The following is a 16,779-nucleotide window of genomic DNA, read 5'->3' on the forward strand; positions in this document are numbered from 1 at the left end:
ACGGCTACTGATTCTGTATTTATAGAAAATTCTAACAAAATTGTCTATTTTATGTTTCATATTCCTGTGCCTCAAATTCCGCACCAAGGAGAACTTTATTTTTCAAGGCATGCTTCCACTTGGAAAGTGACTAGGATTATGTGGATCATTCTATTTCCCTCTCTGCTGTGGGTGCCAGCATCCTCAACGGGAACTTCAACCCCATGGTCCACGGATTCACTCCATCCTCCACTCTTACTTGTTTTTTTTTTTTTTTTTTTTTGAGACGGAGTCTCGCTCTGCCGCCCAGGCTGGAGTGCAGTGGCCGGATCTCAGCTCACTGCAAGCTCCGCCTCCTGGGTTTACGCCATTCTCCTGCCTCAGCCTCCCCAGTAGCTGGGACTACAGGCGCCTGCCACGTCGCCCGGCTAGTTTTTTGTATTTTTTAGTAGAGACGGGATTTCACTGTGTTAGCCAGGATGGTCTCGATCTCCTGACCTCGTGATCCGCCCGTCTCGGCCTCCAAAGGGCTGGGATTACAGGCTTGAGCCACCACGCCCGGCCTTGTTACTTGTTTTTATTGTTGGCTGCAGAACTGATTTCGAGACAGAGGGATGTGCTAGGAAGACCACAGGCTTTGCGTCTTGTCAAATGCGTTTGAACCTTGGCTTGGCCATTTTCTTGGATTCGGGGAAAACTGTGTCTCCCCCTAAGGCCTGTTCTCCTCACCTGTAAAGTTCGGGAAGATGCCCACCACCGACGGTAGGTGACAGCCCCAAGCCCACCTCTGCTGCACGGCAGGGGCCCTGAGATGTATCCCAACCCCAGGCTTCTCTGACTAGTAACAAAATACACATCTATCTTATTTAAGATCTTTCAATCCTTCTTTTGAAGAAGCAGACATACACTTTAAACAAGAATGTCATCACCTTGCAAAGACCCTAAATTCATGAAGGCACTATTGCCGTCGTTAGGAACGCGTGCTGCGCTGGGCTGACTGGGCCGGCCCTTCCTCGGCTCGCTCTCGTCTCCCAGGGCAGCTTCCTGTCTGTCACATCCATCCTCTGCTGCCAGGAAGAGTGGCTTTCCCCTCCGTAGAGCTGCTTCACTCCGTGTCTTCACTCACCATCTTGGCCACGTTCATTTCTCTGCCCCTCCTGACACGTCTCCCACCTTCCCAGGCTCTCGTTCCACAACCTGGTAAATTTGGGTGGCTCTGGGTCCTGGTCCGTGACCAACCCCAGGCAGGAGTCTGCAGCCACGCCCACGACGCCCACCCTGTGTCACAGCCGCAAGCCACAGTCGTGAGGGCAGAGGTGCAGGCATCAGTGATGAGGAAGCTGAGACTGCAGATCCATAGAAGACCGTGCAAAAGGTAACGTTGGCCAAAGGTGCTGCCTGCAAGGGACACCATCCCCTCCTCTGGTCCTGGCTGTCTGAGAGCACAGACCAAAACCACCACTCTTGGTGGAGGACTTTCCACCGAATTTGCAATAGGACGAGATATTTTGACCCCTGTGGCCCCCTGAAATATCTTTATGATAAAACCATGCTGTCTGAATGCGATCGACTAAGCAAATGACATCTGTACACGTGCTGAAGAGGGCAAACTATGGCATTTGACATCAGACTTCCCAGATTTCATCAGATGTTCTCTGCAAAGCCTGTGTTCATCAGAGGCATCAGCGACAGCTGCTCTGCACCCCCTTTTTACGATACTAAAATTAAATGCCCAAGACTTGGTTTCCCACCTGGAGTAGCAACTACTTTTTATATTTTGACTTTTTGAAAGAGATGGGGGTCTCATTATGTTGCCCCAGCGGGAGTGCAGTGGCTACGCACAGGGACAATCATGGCCCGATCATTGCTTCAGGCTCCTGGGCTCAAGCAATGCTCCTGCCTCAGTGTCCTGAGTAGCTGGGACTATAGGTGCACGCCACTACGCCCGGCTTATTTTTTATTTTTCTTCTCGTGTGGCTTAGAATATTACAACAGAGATGCGGGAGTCCAGCAACAGATTGTCCTTACGTTGTACAATTAAAATGCAACAGAAAAGGGCTTCCTTTGTATCAAAGGAATAAAGGGATGCTTTGCTTTTAAAGGAGGCCATTCACATAGATGATTGCTTGCCTTAATTCATCTTAGTTATTTTTTAAATCAAGAACTTTTGCCCAACAACTTTGTAACAAGCTGCTTATATCAATATGTATATATTTAAATCAATTCTATCCATAATTAAGGATATAATATGGGGCAGGTGCAATGGCTAACGCCTGTAGTCCCAACACTTTGGGAGGCCGAAACGGGCAGATCACAAGGTCAGGAGTTGGAGACTATCCTGGCTAACACGGTGAAACTCCATCTCTACCAAAAATACAAAAAATTAGCCGGGCATGGTGGCGGGCACCTGTAGTCCCAGCTACTCAGGATGCTGAGGCAGGAGAATCGCTTGAACCCAGGAGAGGGAGGTTGCAGTGAGCCAAGATCGTGCCACTGCACTCCAGCCTGGGCGACAGAGCAAGATTCTGTCTCAAAAAAAGAAAAAAAAAAGATATAATATGTTTTTACCTAAATGTTTAATTTGGAAGATGTTCGTACATACTACATAATTCTTTTTTCACCTTGATTTTGTAGAAATCCTAGGTTTGTATTCTTGATGAAAGTAACTTTCGTTACATCTACTGTACAAGAGAAAGATGAAGAAAGGATGACGGATGCCATCATGAAGGCCGAGTAGGGCCCACTCACAGCTTCACGACCATCTGCATCCTCTGGGCCCTTGGCTCTGCTGTAACAACAGAGCTGAGACACGGGAACTATGAACAGGGCAGGGGGCCTTAAAATCCCATCAACTGTGCAAAACCTGCCAGAACAACAAAATATTTTGGGAAATTCTTTTTACAACTCTTTTACGACCTTAATAAAAAAAACAAAGACTGAGGTCCTATTGGAGAGCCAGGCGAAGTGAATTAAAATCAGATACGCCTCAGAACGCCAGCATTAGCCTGAGGGAGTGGCTTTTGGCTCTGGAGAAAGAGGCAGCCCTCCGCTCACACAGTGGTGTGTCCTAAGAAACAGTGGCCACTGCCCACCAAATTAACCACCTTGCCCACCTGCTGCCATTAGGTTTCTAAAACAGACGGAAGGGGCCAGCAGTGTCCCGCACACAAGGAGCTTGAGAGTGTCCGCTGAGGTATGAACAGACATTTCTACAGAGACACTGATACTGGGCAGTGTGAAAAAGCACTTGAAATTGTCATTTAAAATATATATATTTAAGCCAGGTGTGGTGGCTCACGCCTGTAATCCTAGCACTTTGGGAGGCCAGGAGGTCAAGGCAGGAGGATCACTTGAGATCAGGAGTTTGAGACCAGTCTGGCCAACATGGAGAAACCCCGTCTCTATTAAAAATACAAAAATTCGCCAGGCATGGTGGTGCGCACCTATAACCCCAGTTACTCGGGAGGCTAAGGCATGACAATCGCTTGAATCTGGAGGCAGAGGCTGCAGTGAGCGGAGCTTATGTCACTGTACTCCAGCCTGGGCAACAGAGCAAGACTTGATCTCAAAAAAAAAAAAAAAAAAATTATACATATACATATTTAAAAACCAGTTCAGAATAAAAGCACTATTGCTTCTAGTGGCCTCTGGCACCACTATGGATACCAGAGCTTGAGTGTGCAGGACGGTTCCCAGGGCTCGCTGACACTGCCCAGCCTCTGCATGCAGGTTTCTACACGGAGCAGCAAACTCCTGGCAGCAGAGGGCAATGAGCACGTTCGACTGGCGGCAGGGCCCCAACCCTGCAGGGAATGTGGCCAGCTTGGTCTTTGCTGGGAATGTGGCGGAATCTACAACCACCGTAAGAGAATCTGGAAATTCAGGTTTTTATTGGAAATCTTACTGGTTTTAAACACTGGCTCGCCTTTTTACATTTGGCTATGTAAGCCAAACAAGAAAATCAACCCTGGGGAAGGCAGCTGGTTACTTCTGTCTAACAAAATAAATTCAAATATTCTTAAGAAGAAAAGCCCTTGGGGGTGGGCTCGGGTGTGGATGGTCCCTTGGCCCCAGGGCATGGCCCATGGGAGAACATGGACTGAGTGGGGTCTCAGCTTCTATGTCTCTGAGGTCATAGAAAAGGTCACACCATAACTGTGAGTTAAAGAACCCTCATGCTGTCGGAAATGACTCCCAGCTCCAGCTCAAGACGATGAAAATAACTTGCAAATGGCTTGAGCAGGTGTGTCAACACATTACTAGCCATTTTCCCAGGGAGGAATTTCTTCCCTGCCTGCTTCATCCATGTGTTCCTTCCTGTCTCTCTATCACACAGGAGCTCTAGATATCCTGAAACCTGGAGCCCATGTGTGACCAACACGGTACAGACCACGGGGGACATATTTTTAAACAAAACAATTTGACCAGTTTAAAAACTCATTAATCCATTCTGCTTTTCTACTTTAATCCAGAGAATCTAGATTCTAGTACAACAGTTAGAACTTAAAGCTCAGACCCTGAACATTTTGGCTCCTTGCAGCTGGAAACGACGATTTTCACAGGCAAGAGGCTTCTAAGCCCCTCTCAGGAGCCAGCAGGTCTGAGCAGGCATGCCTGATATCCATGCTAGCTATGTGCACTCCCGGCCTGACCTTGGGCAGAAGTCACAGGTACAAACGCACTCCGACCATGAGCAACGTGAGCCAGCCAGGTGCATCTGCAGCAACAGGTGCCTGCCCTTGCACGCTGGGCCCAGAACGCGTGAAATCACTGTGAAAAGACCCAATAAGGAGTCCCAAACGTTACCTCCTTCTGCTGCCGCTCCAGCTCCTTCATGCGGATCTCACGAGCCTCCGCGCGGGCCGCCCGTTTTGCAGCGAGCCGGGCCTCCGCCTGAAACAGACAGAATATCTTATTAGAGGACTGAGCAGCAGGCACCTTCCCAGTGGAGGGTCAGCAGTGATGATGCGGAAAGAAAATCTTGTTCAGAGTTTAACAGATATACAGCAATAAATTCCAGACTAATAGAGTAAAAGGGTGGTCACGAGCAACAGAAATAGTCGTTATAAGAACTGCTACCATTTATCAAGCCCTTACCACATGCTAGGCAGGAACTATTCTAAGAGCTTTATGGATATGATGCCATGTACTCCCTGAAATAGCCTCATTAGGCAGAGACTGTTACCATCCCCAGTTTAAATATGAGGGAACTAAGGCACAGAGAGGGTAACTTGCCTGAGGTCACACAGCCTGTAAGTGGCAGGGCTGGGCAGTCAGCCTCCCTCTGGAGCTCTGACAGACGCATGGAGCAGAGTGTTAACATCTGGATGCTACTCCAGGTTTCCAGTTCAATCCCTCGCTTTACAGAGCAGAAAGTGGAGGCCTGGAGAAGCTGCCAGACCCATCTGAGGTCATAGGGGTGGCTGGCATGGAGCTGGGACTGTAATCCCAGCGAACTCCCATCCAGTCACTTCTCAGCACACACGCACTCTCAGCTTCCCCTTCAACACAGCCGTGCCAGGAGTCCATCTTTTCCCAACACAATGTAGATCACAGCAGAATGGTTGTAGCTGTTGGAGTCCTTCCTTGCACTAAAATATTAGCCTCCATATAAGTATTTTTCAACTTGTAGTTTTTCTGCCACATTCTGCTCTATGAGAACGTTTCAAATGCTTGAGCAGGAATGGACATGATGCTATCGAGCTTGGCATCTGAACTGTTTCTACAAACGACTTACAAAACAGTTTACAAACTGCATGCGTATGCACCGTTTCATGTGATACAGCAACCCAGTAAGCTCGACGGCATGTTACTACTGAATGCAGGTTTTCTGGTATCAAATAAACCCCACCCTCTTTCTACTTAAGTGTTCCTGAGAATATGTCTGGAATCCTTCCACCAATGGTTCTATAAACACAGTTTTCAGACGTCTTGCATAATGTTTTCCTTTTTTTCTTCCTTTTTTTTTTTTTCTTTTTCCTTTGGGGATGGGGTCTTGTTCTGTCACCCAGGCTGCAGTGCAGTGTGTGTGTATTCACAGGTGTGATCACAGCTCACTGCAGCCAGGCACTCCTGGGTTGCAGCAACCTGCCTCAGCCTCCTGAGTAGCTGGGACTACAGGTTTGCACCACCACAACTGGCTCCTAGATAATATTAAAATGGGACTTCCGAGGTGGCTAGCAAGCTCCTGGCATGGGGGTGGTCCTGACAGGGACATCCATCTCTCCCATCCTAGACTTACACTATATTACAGATGTATCTTCTTTCTCAATTTTAATCTAAGTTGCAAACTGGCCATACTCGATCTGTCGTCTTGAGGTTGCCTGGCTTGTGTCCTCATGAGGAATCTGTTCTATTCACTTGGCTCCTTTATCAACCCACCCCATGTCTTTCAAATCAAGGGGTGTCAAAAATCACAATTGCATCAAGAATTTGATACATTGTTGCCATTTTCAATTTCCAAGACCATAATACATGGTGTGAAGGGCCTATTGGGGCCAGGCTAGGCATGGTGGCTCAGGCCTGGAATCCTAGCACTTTGGGAGGCCCTGGCAGGTGGATCTCTTGAGGTCAAGAGTTCGAGACCAGCCTGGGTAACATGGTAAAACCCTGTCTCTACCAACAGTACAAAAATTAGCCAGGTGTGGTAGCACACACCTGTGGTCCCAGCTACTTGGGAGGCTGAGGTGGGAGGATCACTAGAGCCTGGGAAGTTGAGGTTGTAGTGAGCTGTGATTGTGCCACTGCACTCCAGCCTGGGTGACAGAGTGAGACCCTGTCTCAAACAAAAGAAAGGCCTCTTGGGTCTATACAAAGATCTAGCAAAGAGGAAGGAGACAGAGAAGGAAAGGCATTAGAGTAACGTCCTACAGCCCTACCAATGGGCCAGCAAAGTGACCAATGCCACGCCAAGGGCAGCCCTTCCTAGTAAGGCAGGTGGCTCTGTGCCATTGGCTCAGTTTCTAAGTCAGTTCAGAGCAGGTATGAGGTTTCAAAGCAGCCACAGCCCACCAGCTTGGGGGTTGGGGGGCGGAGGAACAGAGAGGAGGGGCCAGGAAAAGAGAAGGGAGGCCATACAGAAAGAAGAAGGGGAACAGAGGGGTGAGATGTAAGAAAGAAGAAAGGGTTGGGGGAAAGAAGGGCACCAGAAGGGAATGGAGGGAGAGACAAGGGCAGTTGGCCGAATTCTGGGTTGGTCCTCAAGACTCTGGTGTACACGCCCTGTATAGCCCTCTCCCACTGTGTGGGACCGTGGAATTGTAGGCTGGTCCCCAAGACTCCCACCACCAGTGTACCTGCCCTGCATACCCCTCTCCCACTGAGTGTGTGGGACCATGGACATAATGGATGACACCACTGTAATTAGGCTGTATTACGTGGCAAAGAGTATTAAAAAATAATAATTAAGATCCTTCATCAGTTGACTGTCTTGCTCAAAAGAGAGATTATCCTGTGGGCCTGCCCTAATCAGGAGAGCCCTTTAAAAGACGGTCTAGAAGTCAGAGTGTCCTTGCTGGCCTTGAGAAAGCAAGCTGCCCAGTAGGAGGGACCTCGGCGAGCTGAGAGCAACCCCTGGCTGACTGACACCAGCAGAACAGTGACTTCCGTCCTACAACCACAAGGAACTGAATTCTTCCAACAAAAATGTGGCTCAGAAGAGGGGCCCGAACTCCAGAAAGACCCCAGAGTGGCCGACACCTTGGTTGTAGCCTTGTGAGACCTGAACACAGGGCCCAGTGGGGCTGACTCCAGGCTCTTTTTTTTTTTTTTTTTTCGAGACAGGGTCTCCCTCTGTCACCCAGGCTGGAGTGGCGTGATCACAGCTCACTGCCTCCGCCTCCCAGGTTCAAGTGATTCTCCCATCTCAGCCTCCCAAGTAGCTGGCACTACAGGGCAGGTGCCACCACACCCAGCCAATTTTTGTATTTTTTATAGAGACAGGGTTTTGCCACATTGCCCAGGCTGGTCTCAAACTCCTGGGTTCATGCCATTCGCCTGCCCCAGCCTTCCAAAGTGCTGGGATTACCAGCATGAGCCACTGCGCTTGGTCAATGTGCCCAGACTCCTGACCACAGAAACTGTGAGATCATAACTATGTGTTATCCTAAGCCGCTGAATTGTGGATATTTATTACACACTAGCAGATAACAGAAGGAGAGGAGGTCTGAGGTGACTCCTGCTCTCACAGGGAGAGTATCTCTGTGAGCTGAGTGGGGTCCCAGGCACCTGCACGCCCACCCACTTCCCTGCCTGCCTGCCCAGCTCCCCACCTTATTCCAGCTTAGCTCTGCTTGGGTCTGGTCAAAGGTCCTTGCAGAGCTCGCCTGCCTGAGCATGCAGTATTCCACCTGGGGGCTCCCTGTCAGGCGTCCCCCCTCCAGACTCGCCAGACTCCAAGACAATGTCAGAACCAGGTGCTCTTGGGGGCCTGCCCTCCACCAAGGAAAAGGTTCCCATCATGGCCCGCCTTCGGCCTAACAGGTCTACCCTGTCCCTCACTTGGGGATAATGACATTTAAAGACTAAAAAACATGACCTTTGCTGGGAGGCACATGGGCTTGGGCTGACAAAGGAACCCCATGGATAAACCATGGTATGGCATCAATTCCTCAGGAGGACATGCGCCCACCTCCAGGACAGGTCAACTATGGCAATCTCCACCTTACATTAGAATTCAGAAAGAAGTCCATTTGTCACTGAATACAATTCCAAATCCTTGCAACCCCCGCCTTCTAGAACATCTCCACCCTTACGATCCTCATGTGACTCATATGTGGAAAACAAAGTGCTGGCAATACCGGAAGTGGCAACTTAGTTTACAGGCAATTCTTGGAATCTGCCTGACTAAACATCAACAAATATATGAGCCAGCATTTAAACTGGCACAAAACCCCCATGCATGACCATCTTCACGAACACAAAACTACACACTTAGCCACAGAATAACTCTTGCCACTCGCTTAAGATGCTTGAAAGAAAATCCGCAGAGTTGGCCAGGTGTGGTGGCTCATACCTGTAATCCCAGCACTTTGCGGGGGCCGAGGCAGGCGAATCACCTGAGGTTGGGAGATTGAGCCCAGCCTGGCCAACATGGTAAAACCCTGTCTCTATTAAAAGTACAAAAAATTAGCTGGGTGTGGTGGTGGGTGCCTGTAATCCCAGCTACTCGGGAGGCTGAGGCAGAAGAATTGCGTGAACCTAGGAGGTGGAGGTTGCGGTAAGCCAAGATCGCGCCACTGCATTCCAGCCTGGGAGACAGAGCAAGACTCTGTCTTGAAAAAAATAAAAAAGAAAGAAAGAAAAGAAAATCTGCAGAGTTTCGACAAAATTCTTCCCCAAACAGAGACACTGTGAAGAATGGCACAGCAGGCTGACAGGGCACAGCAGATGACAGACAGTGGGGAGAGTGCTGGAGAGTGCTGACTGTGCAGATGCGGGTTCTCAGGGATCAGGGCACCTTGTGCCAGTGCTCCGGTGGTGCAGGACGAATCCTTTATCGACAGACACTTTTGTAAAATATAAAATCTCACGAAGGGCCACAGCCATGTCAGACTGCTTAAAGAGTTTCGGAACACGGCCTGTCACTTTCTGTGAGTAGCCTGTGGGCTAACCATGGCCCGCGGAAGTCACAGGAACGCACTGTGCTGGCAATGCATGGTGGTGTCTCAGCACCGCTTGAGACGGTGGGAGGGATTTCCAAAATGCAGTTTAGGTGTCTAGTCTCCCGGGAAACAGGCAAAGCGCCTGGTGACAATGTACATGTGATGAGGACCACACGGGGGAAGAAACGTGGGGCGGGGGCGGGGGCTGCTGTGGAGAACATGACCCAACCCTGGGGGGCTGCGGAAGGTGTCCGCGGGACAGGAGCCCTAAGCCGGACCCTGAAACAGGACAAGCAGAGCTGGGTGGCTGCGACCAGCGACCAGCGACCAGCGGCTGGTGACAAGGAGTGCAGACACCTGGGGTGCGGACCCTCGCCCTCAGCCTCCATATCTGGAACCTTGTCTTGAAAGAATTCAGAACCACTGAAGGGTTTTAAGAACACAGTGGAATCTGACTTTTGTTTCAGAAACAGGGCTCTGATAGAAGTGTGGGGAGCAGGTACGGGGTGGGGAGAGCAACAGGAAACCCAGGCAGCGAGTTGAGAGGCTGCTTCCAGCATGGGGACAGGAACGGGCTGGGCTGCAGAGGATCAAGCTCAGTGACAGAGTCCGGGCCCGTGGAGTTTAGGATACAAAGCAAAACCTGCACAGGGCTTCAGAGAACTCAGGAGACCAGACTGCACATACCCCAAATGGCCTGCAGGTTGAGCCATTCTTTCACCCCGATCCGGGCTTGCTGGATCCTCCACTGATGAGATTAGAACAGCAGCTTCTTGGCATGGCCCTCACTAGGGTCCATGGGGGCTGGTCTGTCCCTACCCCACAGGAGCCAACAGGGAAAGAGCGAACACTCGTCTGCTCCTGGGGTCCTACACCCTGAAGCCTCCCTTCTCTGCCCATACTATCTCTGCTGAGGTACTAAAACATTCAGGGGTACAGTGACATTATCTCCCTCTGACTTGTCTTCAAAAAACCTGGGTGGGGTGTAAATGGCTGTAAGCGAACAATTGTTGAGGCTGGGTAGTGAGGGTACAAGGCTCTTTAAACTGTTGGCTCAGTCCCACCCCAGATCTGGGTTCCCACAAGCCCCTCCCCCGCCCCCCCTCCTTGCCCAGCATGTGGGGTCATTCAAGATAAGGGCCCCTGCTTGCAGCAGGCCATGCACAGCTCGGTCTGGTTGCAATGTTTCATAACAAAGAGCAAAAATTTAAAAAAGAAAGAAAGGAAGGAAGGAAATCAAAGAGCCCCAAAACCAAAACTCATGCTTTCTGCTGCTGGAAGGTAGCCCTGCTGCTGGGTTTTGCAGCGCTGCCCCCACCGTGTCCTCTCTCAGCTCCTGCTGCTGCCCGTGGGGTTAGGATGGAGCAGAGGGAGGAGCTGACTGGAGCTCCTCTGACAAGATCCAGGCTCCCTGGCTTCCCAGGAACGCCCACAACGGTTGGTCCAGAAGCATTCCTGTTCAGAGCACACAGCCCAGCCCTTTCCCCGGGATCCCACCCACCCTGGCCAGGGACCCTATAGACAGTTTTACAGGAACTGGGTCTTAGAGCAAGATAGTCTTTGAGGGTGGGGGTGGCTGGGAAAAAAAGATTCCATTTACTATCAAAGTTGCCTCCTTGTCCCAATCCTAGAAAGCCGAACTTCGACTCCAGAATCGCACTTTTGTGTCTTATTTCACCATATGTGAATATGACAGCCCTCTAATATGGAGGTGGTGTGTATGGTGATAAGAGATCTAAAAATACACAAGGAAGCACAAGTATGACCCCCAGGGCCTCCGAAACAAATGGCTAAAAAGACAGCTAGGTTCTCCCAGCCACATCCTCGATGCCAGCCCCACAGCCTGCTGAGAGTCCGAGTCTGTGGGGGCACCTCCATGGGAGCCCCATCTGCCAGGCGCCTGGCCCACAGGCCAGATGGGGAGACAGGCAACCAAAGTGACCCTTCTCCCCCTGCAGGGTCTTCTCTGGGCTGCACAGACCGTGCGTGGCATCTCGGGAGCCAGGCTGGAGAGGCCTGCGGAAGACTGCGTGAAGAAGTCACCATCCCCAGCCCCAGCCACAGATAGAAGCACATGTTAGGAGGTGCTTTGCAAAGGGATCCCACAGCATGCAGAGGGCCCTGAGGGGCTCTCATCCTAGACAGAACCACACAGCAGAAACGGCTTCTGCTGGGGCAGGGCACACAGGGCAGTGAGGTAAATAGTTCAACTCATGCCTGTTCTTCCAGGGTCCCCCATGGGCCTCCTGCTCAGAGCCCCAGAGACTCCCAGCTGCAAGAAGACAGTCACAGAAAGATAATGGCCGTCCCTTCTTCCGGATTAGGGAACTCAGGGACAGCCTGGCTCAGCTCCTCAGGGAGCTGAGGCCAAGGAGAACCAGAGAGAGAAGGAGAAAGCCCTAGCGGAGTGCAGAGTGGAGAGCCCTCCTGGCCTAGCCCACATGTGCTTCCATCCTCATGTGGCCTCAGCCTGCGCTGGAGGTGTTGTAGGCAGTGGGGGTACTGCCTAAGGGTGGGGACAGCCCAACACCCTGAACTCCAATTCCAGTGGCGTCTGGGGCTCTAACAGCTCTAATGGCATTTGTATCCTTCTTACGGCTCCTACCAGAAGATCATCACGTGGTCTCTTCAAAGAACAGAAACACAACCAACACTGGTGGGCCAGGGGCCCTGACTGCGGGCAGAGCGACAGCAGGTGCCGCAGGAGGCTTGCTGGGCAGTTTGCTTAAAAAGCCCCACACTCCTTCAGGGAATCCTGGCGCCGCTCGTACATTTCCCGAGCATTGAAGCTTTTCTGGGGTTCCAGCCTAGTGTGGAATTACAGATCCCAGGGCCTCTCACCCTGCAGTCACAGGAAATGTTCTTCCTCTGCTTTTAAACTCTCTGGTGATACCCTGGGGGTCCAGAATTCTACGCAGAAGCTGGAAGGGGTTTATGAGCCACAGCTTTCGGGCAGGCAGTTCCTGCGAAATGCTGACGTCACTCCTTCCACCCAGGCTGAGAAAGCCCGGCAGCCTGGAAAGCACCGCCTGTGAACTGGAGGCCCGCTCCACCTCCCCCGGCAGAGCCCAGGGGAGACCTAGGGCACACGGCTCATGTGCAGATTCGTGGCTGCCATGCCCGCCGTTGGCCAGGAGCCTGTTAGCGCACATTAGGGACACCCAGTGGGCCAATGGACAGAGGACTGGGCCATGAACAGCAGCTTTCTTCAGATGTCAGATGGAAATGATGCACCACAGGGCTATTCAGGGAGAGAAGCCGTTTGCCAGCGGTAAAACTCTCCACAAACAGGAGGAAGTTCTCCAATTAATTACACACATTCATTTTAGCCTCCAGGTTTTAGCATCAAGCAGAGAAGTGAAAAAGCAGCAGCATTATTTTTCCAGGCCCCATGATATGTCACCAGTCTAGTTTATAACCTTTTTGGAAAAGTGTTAAGGATGTAATTCAAGTTCACTCACGTGAATGTAACAGGAATATGATGCAGCCCAAGGCTGAAGTGGCCACAAAGGCCAGTTTGTTCACAGACAAGCAGGGGCCTCTGTCCTTGTGCGATTCTTCCCCTGAGCTAAGAAGGAATCAAGCTCCTGGAGGGGCCGTGGTGTACCCAGGCTATGACACGGGATCCCTTTCCTGAGCCACCTTGCTATAGGAAGTGGCCACAGCCACCAACTTTTGTTTTCTCTATAAACCCCCAAACCCTCAGATGCAGCAGCCTCTAAAAATAGTTTGCTATTCACAGCAACCAAGTGGGCTGGGTGATGTCCTCCTGCACAGACATGGACAAGAACGGACAGCACAAGGCTAGTGCCTCCGAAACGCAAGGGAGGCTTGCCTCGACTCCGCGTACCCACCCCATGTCTCCCAGAGGCCATGTGCATTGTATCTCAGTTCCAAAAGAAACGCTCATGTAGGCAATCTCACCAAGTCCCCCAGTAACCACAAGGGAGCCTTCCCTACGGCCATGACTGTGAGAACGATCGTTACATGGCACAGGGCACTCTGGGGTGGCAGTTGGCAGTGGCAGGAGTGTTGACTTAGAGGACATTTTGGAAATGTTGGGGGGATTGGGATGTCAGAAAGATTGGGAAGAAGCGAAGGGTATTGGGGCAGGGGGGCAGGGCCAAGTCGGCCAACCATCCCGCATTCAGACACGCCTGCAATGGGAAGAACTTTTCCCTCGACTGCTCAGGAAGATAGAAAAACCGCTGTTTCGGCCGGGCACGGTGGCTCACGCCTGTAATCCCAGCACTTTGGGAGGCCGAGGCAGGCGGATCATCTGAGGTCAGGAGTTCAAGACCAGTCTGACCAACATGGTAAAACCCCGTCTCTACTAAAAATACAAAATTAGCTGGGTGTGGTGGTACACGCCTATAATCCCAGCTACTCAGGAGGCTGAGGCAGGAGAATCACTTGAACCTGGGAGGCAGAAGTCGCAGTGAGCCGAGATTGCACCATTGCACTCCAGCCTGGGCGACAGAACGAAACTTCATCTCAAAAAAAAAAAAAGAAAAGAAAAACCACTGTTTTTAATTTTTGGATTTACAAACTTATTGCAACTTACATATAAACTCAAAATATGTTTTACACAGTTCAAATATACATGAAATATTCCAGGAATGCAATTGACATGGAAATTGAGGGAAGATGATACTTGGCTTCGTTCAGAACTTTCCTGAGAGTTAGTCAACTTTTCAGAATGTCACATCATAGACAGCAACATGAGGGGTGGTGTGTGGGTCTCAGTGCAACACACCTGTGTCGGCCTCCCTGTGACACCAGGCACAGGTGTGTGCAGGTCTCACCACTGCATTCAACTGCTGGTGTACCTGGTCTTGAGTATTTCTATATCAAAATTCTTATTATGTTACTATAAACTACCTGTATTGTATTTTTTATGGAAATGTTATATTGACTTGAAATTATGTGCACTGGTTGATTTTATCACCTATGCATTTCATTTCAGGTTAGTAAGGAAGTTAAGGAACTTGTAAAAAAATAAAGGGCTGAGAACCACAGCTTCAAAACTCCAGTGTGGATCTGTCATCTCTCCATCACGCTCTATGAACCAGCCCCGGCATGATTCAGAGCACAGGTCTGGGTGCCTGGTGCTCAGGCCATCATGAAGATTTGGACGGCATAAAGTTAGAGATCAAAGCTTAACTGATTACTTAACACCATGTTTCCATCAAAATTAACTCAAACAAATTATGGAGTAGACTGACTGTGAAATTATCATGAAAGTTTACAGTAAAATGGCAGCCTTCAAAGAAGGCTTTAGCTTCTCTGGGGCCCACAGGCCCCAGGAGCCAGCATACTGTCCTCTGCCCTCAGGGGACCTGGCAGACAAGTCCAAGAAATGCTGGGTGCCACCTGCCTCTCTCAGCTGTGGCTGCACTGTTCTCAGTCTGAATTTATGCAGGTGGGGACTGTCAAGAAAGGAGTCTGAAGACCCAGCCATAGCCTCCAGCTTGGGCTCTATCACCTACAGTTATGTGAGCCTGGATAAATTACTCGGTTTTTGAACACGAGCCCTCATTAAAGAAGCAGAAGGGGACATAATCTTTAAGAGCTTCCCTCCCCTCTGAAATTCTTTGTCTTTATGCCAGCGGTGAATTATTTGTACACTGAGATTGCCCACAGACTTTCTCTGTTTTGCTACTGGAAATCTCCAGGCTTTGCTTTTCAGAATAAAAAGCTTCTTTAAAGTACTTCGCATACTCAAATAGCAAACATATTAATCAGGAACAAAATGATTGATGTTACTTTATTGATGACTTACACACTGACCTATTCAAACCTCACAACACAATCTTGGGCTTAGCAGCTACCCACACTGGCACTGAGAAATAAATATGCTACACAGTATCTTCCCTGCAAGTGAACTTCTACTCTTGCTCTTAATACATTTTTTGCTTTTCCTGAGATGAATGAATCTTCACATTTCCTTCAATTGCCTCAACATGCTGGAAATACAAGAAGAACCATGACTACCACTAACAGAGATGTGCGGGACTGAGAGGCGAGGGTGGCTGGGCCTCCCCTGTGCCGCCTCCTCTCCAGGTGACAGGTTTCCCTCCAGGCAGCACATCTGGACTCCACTCCCTTCACCTTTGCCTGCTCTTCTCAAGATAGTCCTACAAACCCCAGACCTTTTAGGGTTTCACAAAAACATTGAAATTGTTTCCTCTGAGAAGGCTGAGAGCTCCACCAGTACCAGGGTTCTCCCACTTGGGGCAGCACACAGCAACTGACGATCTTTCCTATATTCAGCAGATATTCCCCGGAACCAGCTGTAAAAGAAACATCAGCTGTCATGTTTATCCTCCATGAACTTGTCTACTTGGATGAGGTAGGGGAGGAGTTACATCACACCCAGAAAAATAAAAAGGCTTAAATCACAGCGGCTCTCAGGTATATGCCGACATAAGTAGTAGTTAACATTTTAGCATGGTACAAAAATAGCAAAACAAGTTTCACAGCTATTTCATTTCTATCATTATCTTCCTTATGTAGAAAAGTAAAGTTCATTGGGTCGGGCGTGATGGCTCACGCCTGTAATCCCAGCACTTTGGGAGGCCAAGACAGGAGGATCACTTGAGATCAGGAGTTTGAGACCACCCTGGCCAACGTGGTGAAACCCCATCTCTATTAAAAACACAAAAATTAGCCGGGTGACGTGGTAGGCACCTGTAGTCCCAGCTACTTGGGAGGTCTGAAGCAAGCAGGAGAATCGGTTGAACCTGGGAGACGGAGGTTGCAGTGAGCTGAGATCATGCCACTGCACTCTAGCCTGGGTGACCAAGCGAGACTCTTGTCTCAAGAAAGAAAGAAAAGAAAGAAAAGAAAAGAAAAGAAAAGAAAGTTCTTTGAATGCTCTCTTCTGTCTGGAAATTACCAGGCAAAGAATAGAAAAGTTTGATAGAATGAAGACTTCTCAGTACGCATTCAGGACAAGGACTTCTGTCCTAAGAGGCAGCTTTGGTAAAAAGAAATCCTTCAGCCCCAATACTGGGGTATGAGACAGCAGGCCTGCAAAGAAAAGCTGACAACAGCGACAAAAGCAGCAGCAGTAGCCGTGGCAGCCACAGATATCCCTTGCACATTGACTACCTGCCAGCCCCTGCCTGCAGCACTGTACACAGCGGTGACACTTCTCAGTACCAGTTCCGAGTCAGCAGGCCTGGGTCTGAACCGG

The 16,779-nt window shown here is 49.9% G+C and overlaps 1 protein-coding gene across 50 annotated transcripts in view; it reads right to left on the reverse strand.

The window, feature by feature from the left end:
- The window catches only part of LRRFIP1 (LRR binding FLII interacting protein 1), a 167,290-nt gene that overhangs the window by 77,146 nt on the left and 73,365 nt on the right, over positions 1–16,779 (reverse strand). For all 50 annotated transcript variants that reach the window (XM_033229765.1, XM_033229758.1, XM_033229764.1 and 47 more), the window contains one exon: positions 4,786–4,872. In XM_033229765.1, coding sequence (XP_033085656.1) covers positions 4,786–4,872 — 87 coding nt within the window. The remainder of the gene's footprint in view (positions 1–4,785; positions 4,873–16,779) is intronic.

The sequence above is a fragment of the Trachypithecus francoisi genome, unplaced genomic scaffold (assembly GCF_009764315.1).
Source record: "Trachypithecus francoisi isolate TF-2019V2 unplaced genomic scaffold, Tfra_2.0 Lachesis_group13, whole genome shotgun sequence".
Classification (NCBI taxonomy): domain Eukaryota; kingdom Metazoa; phylum Chordata; class Mammalia; order Primates; family Cercopithecidae; genus Trachypithecus; species Trachypithecus francoisi.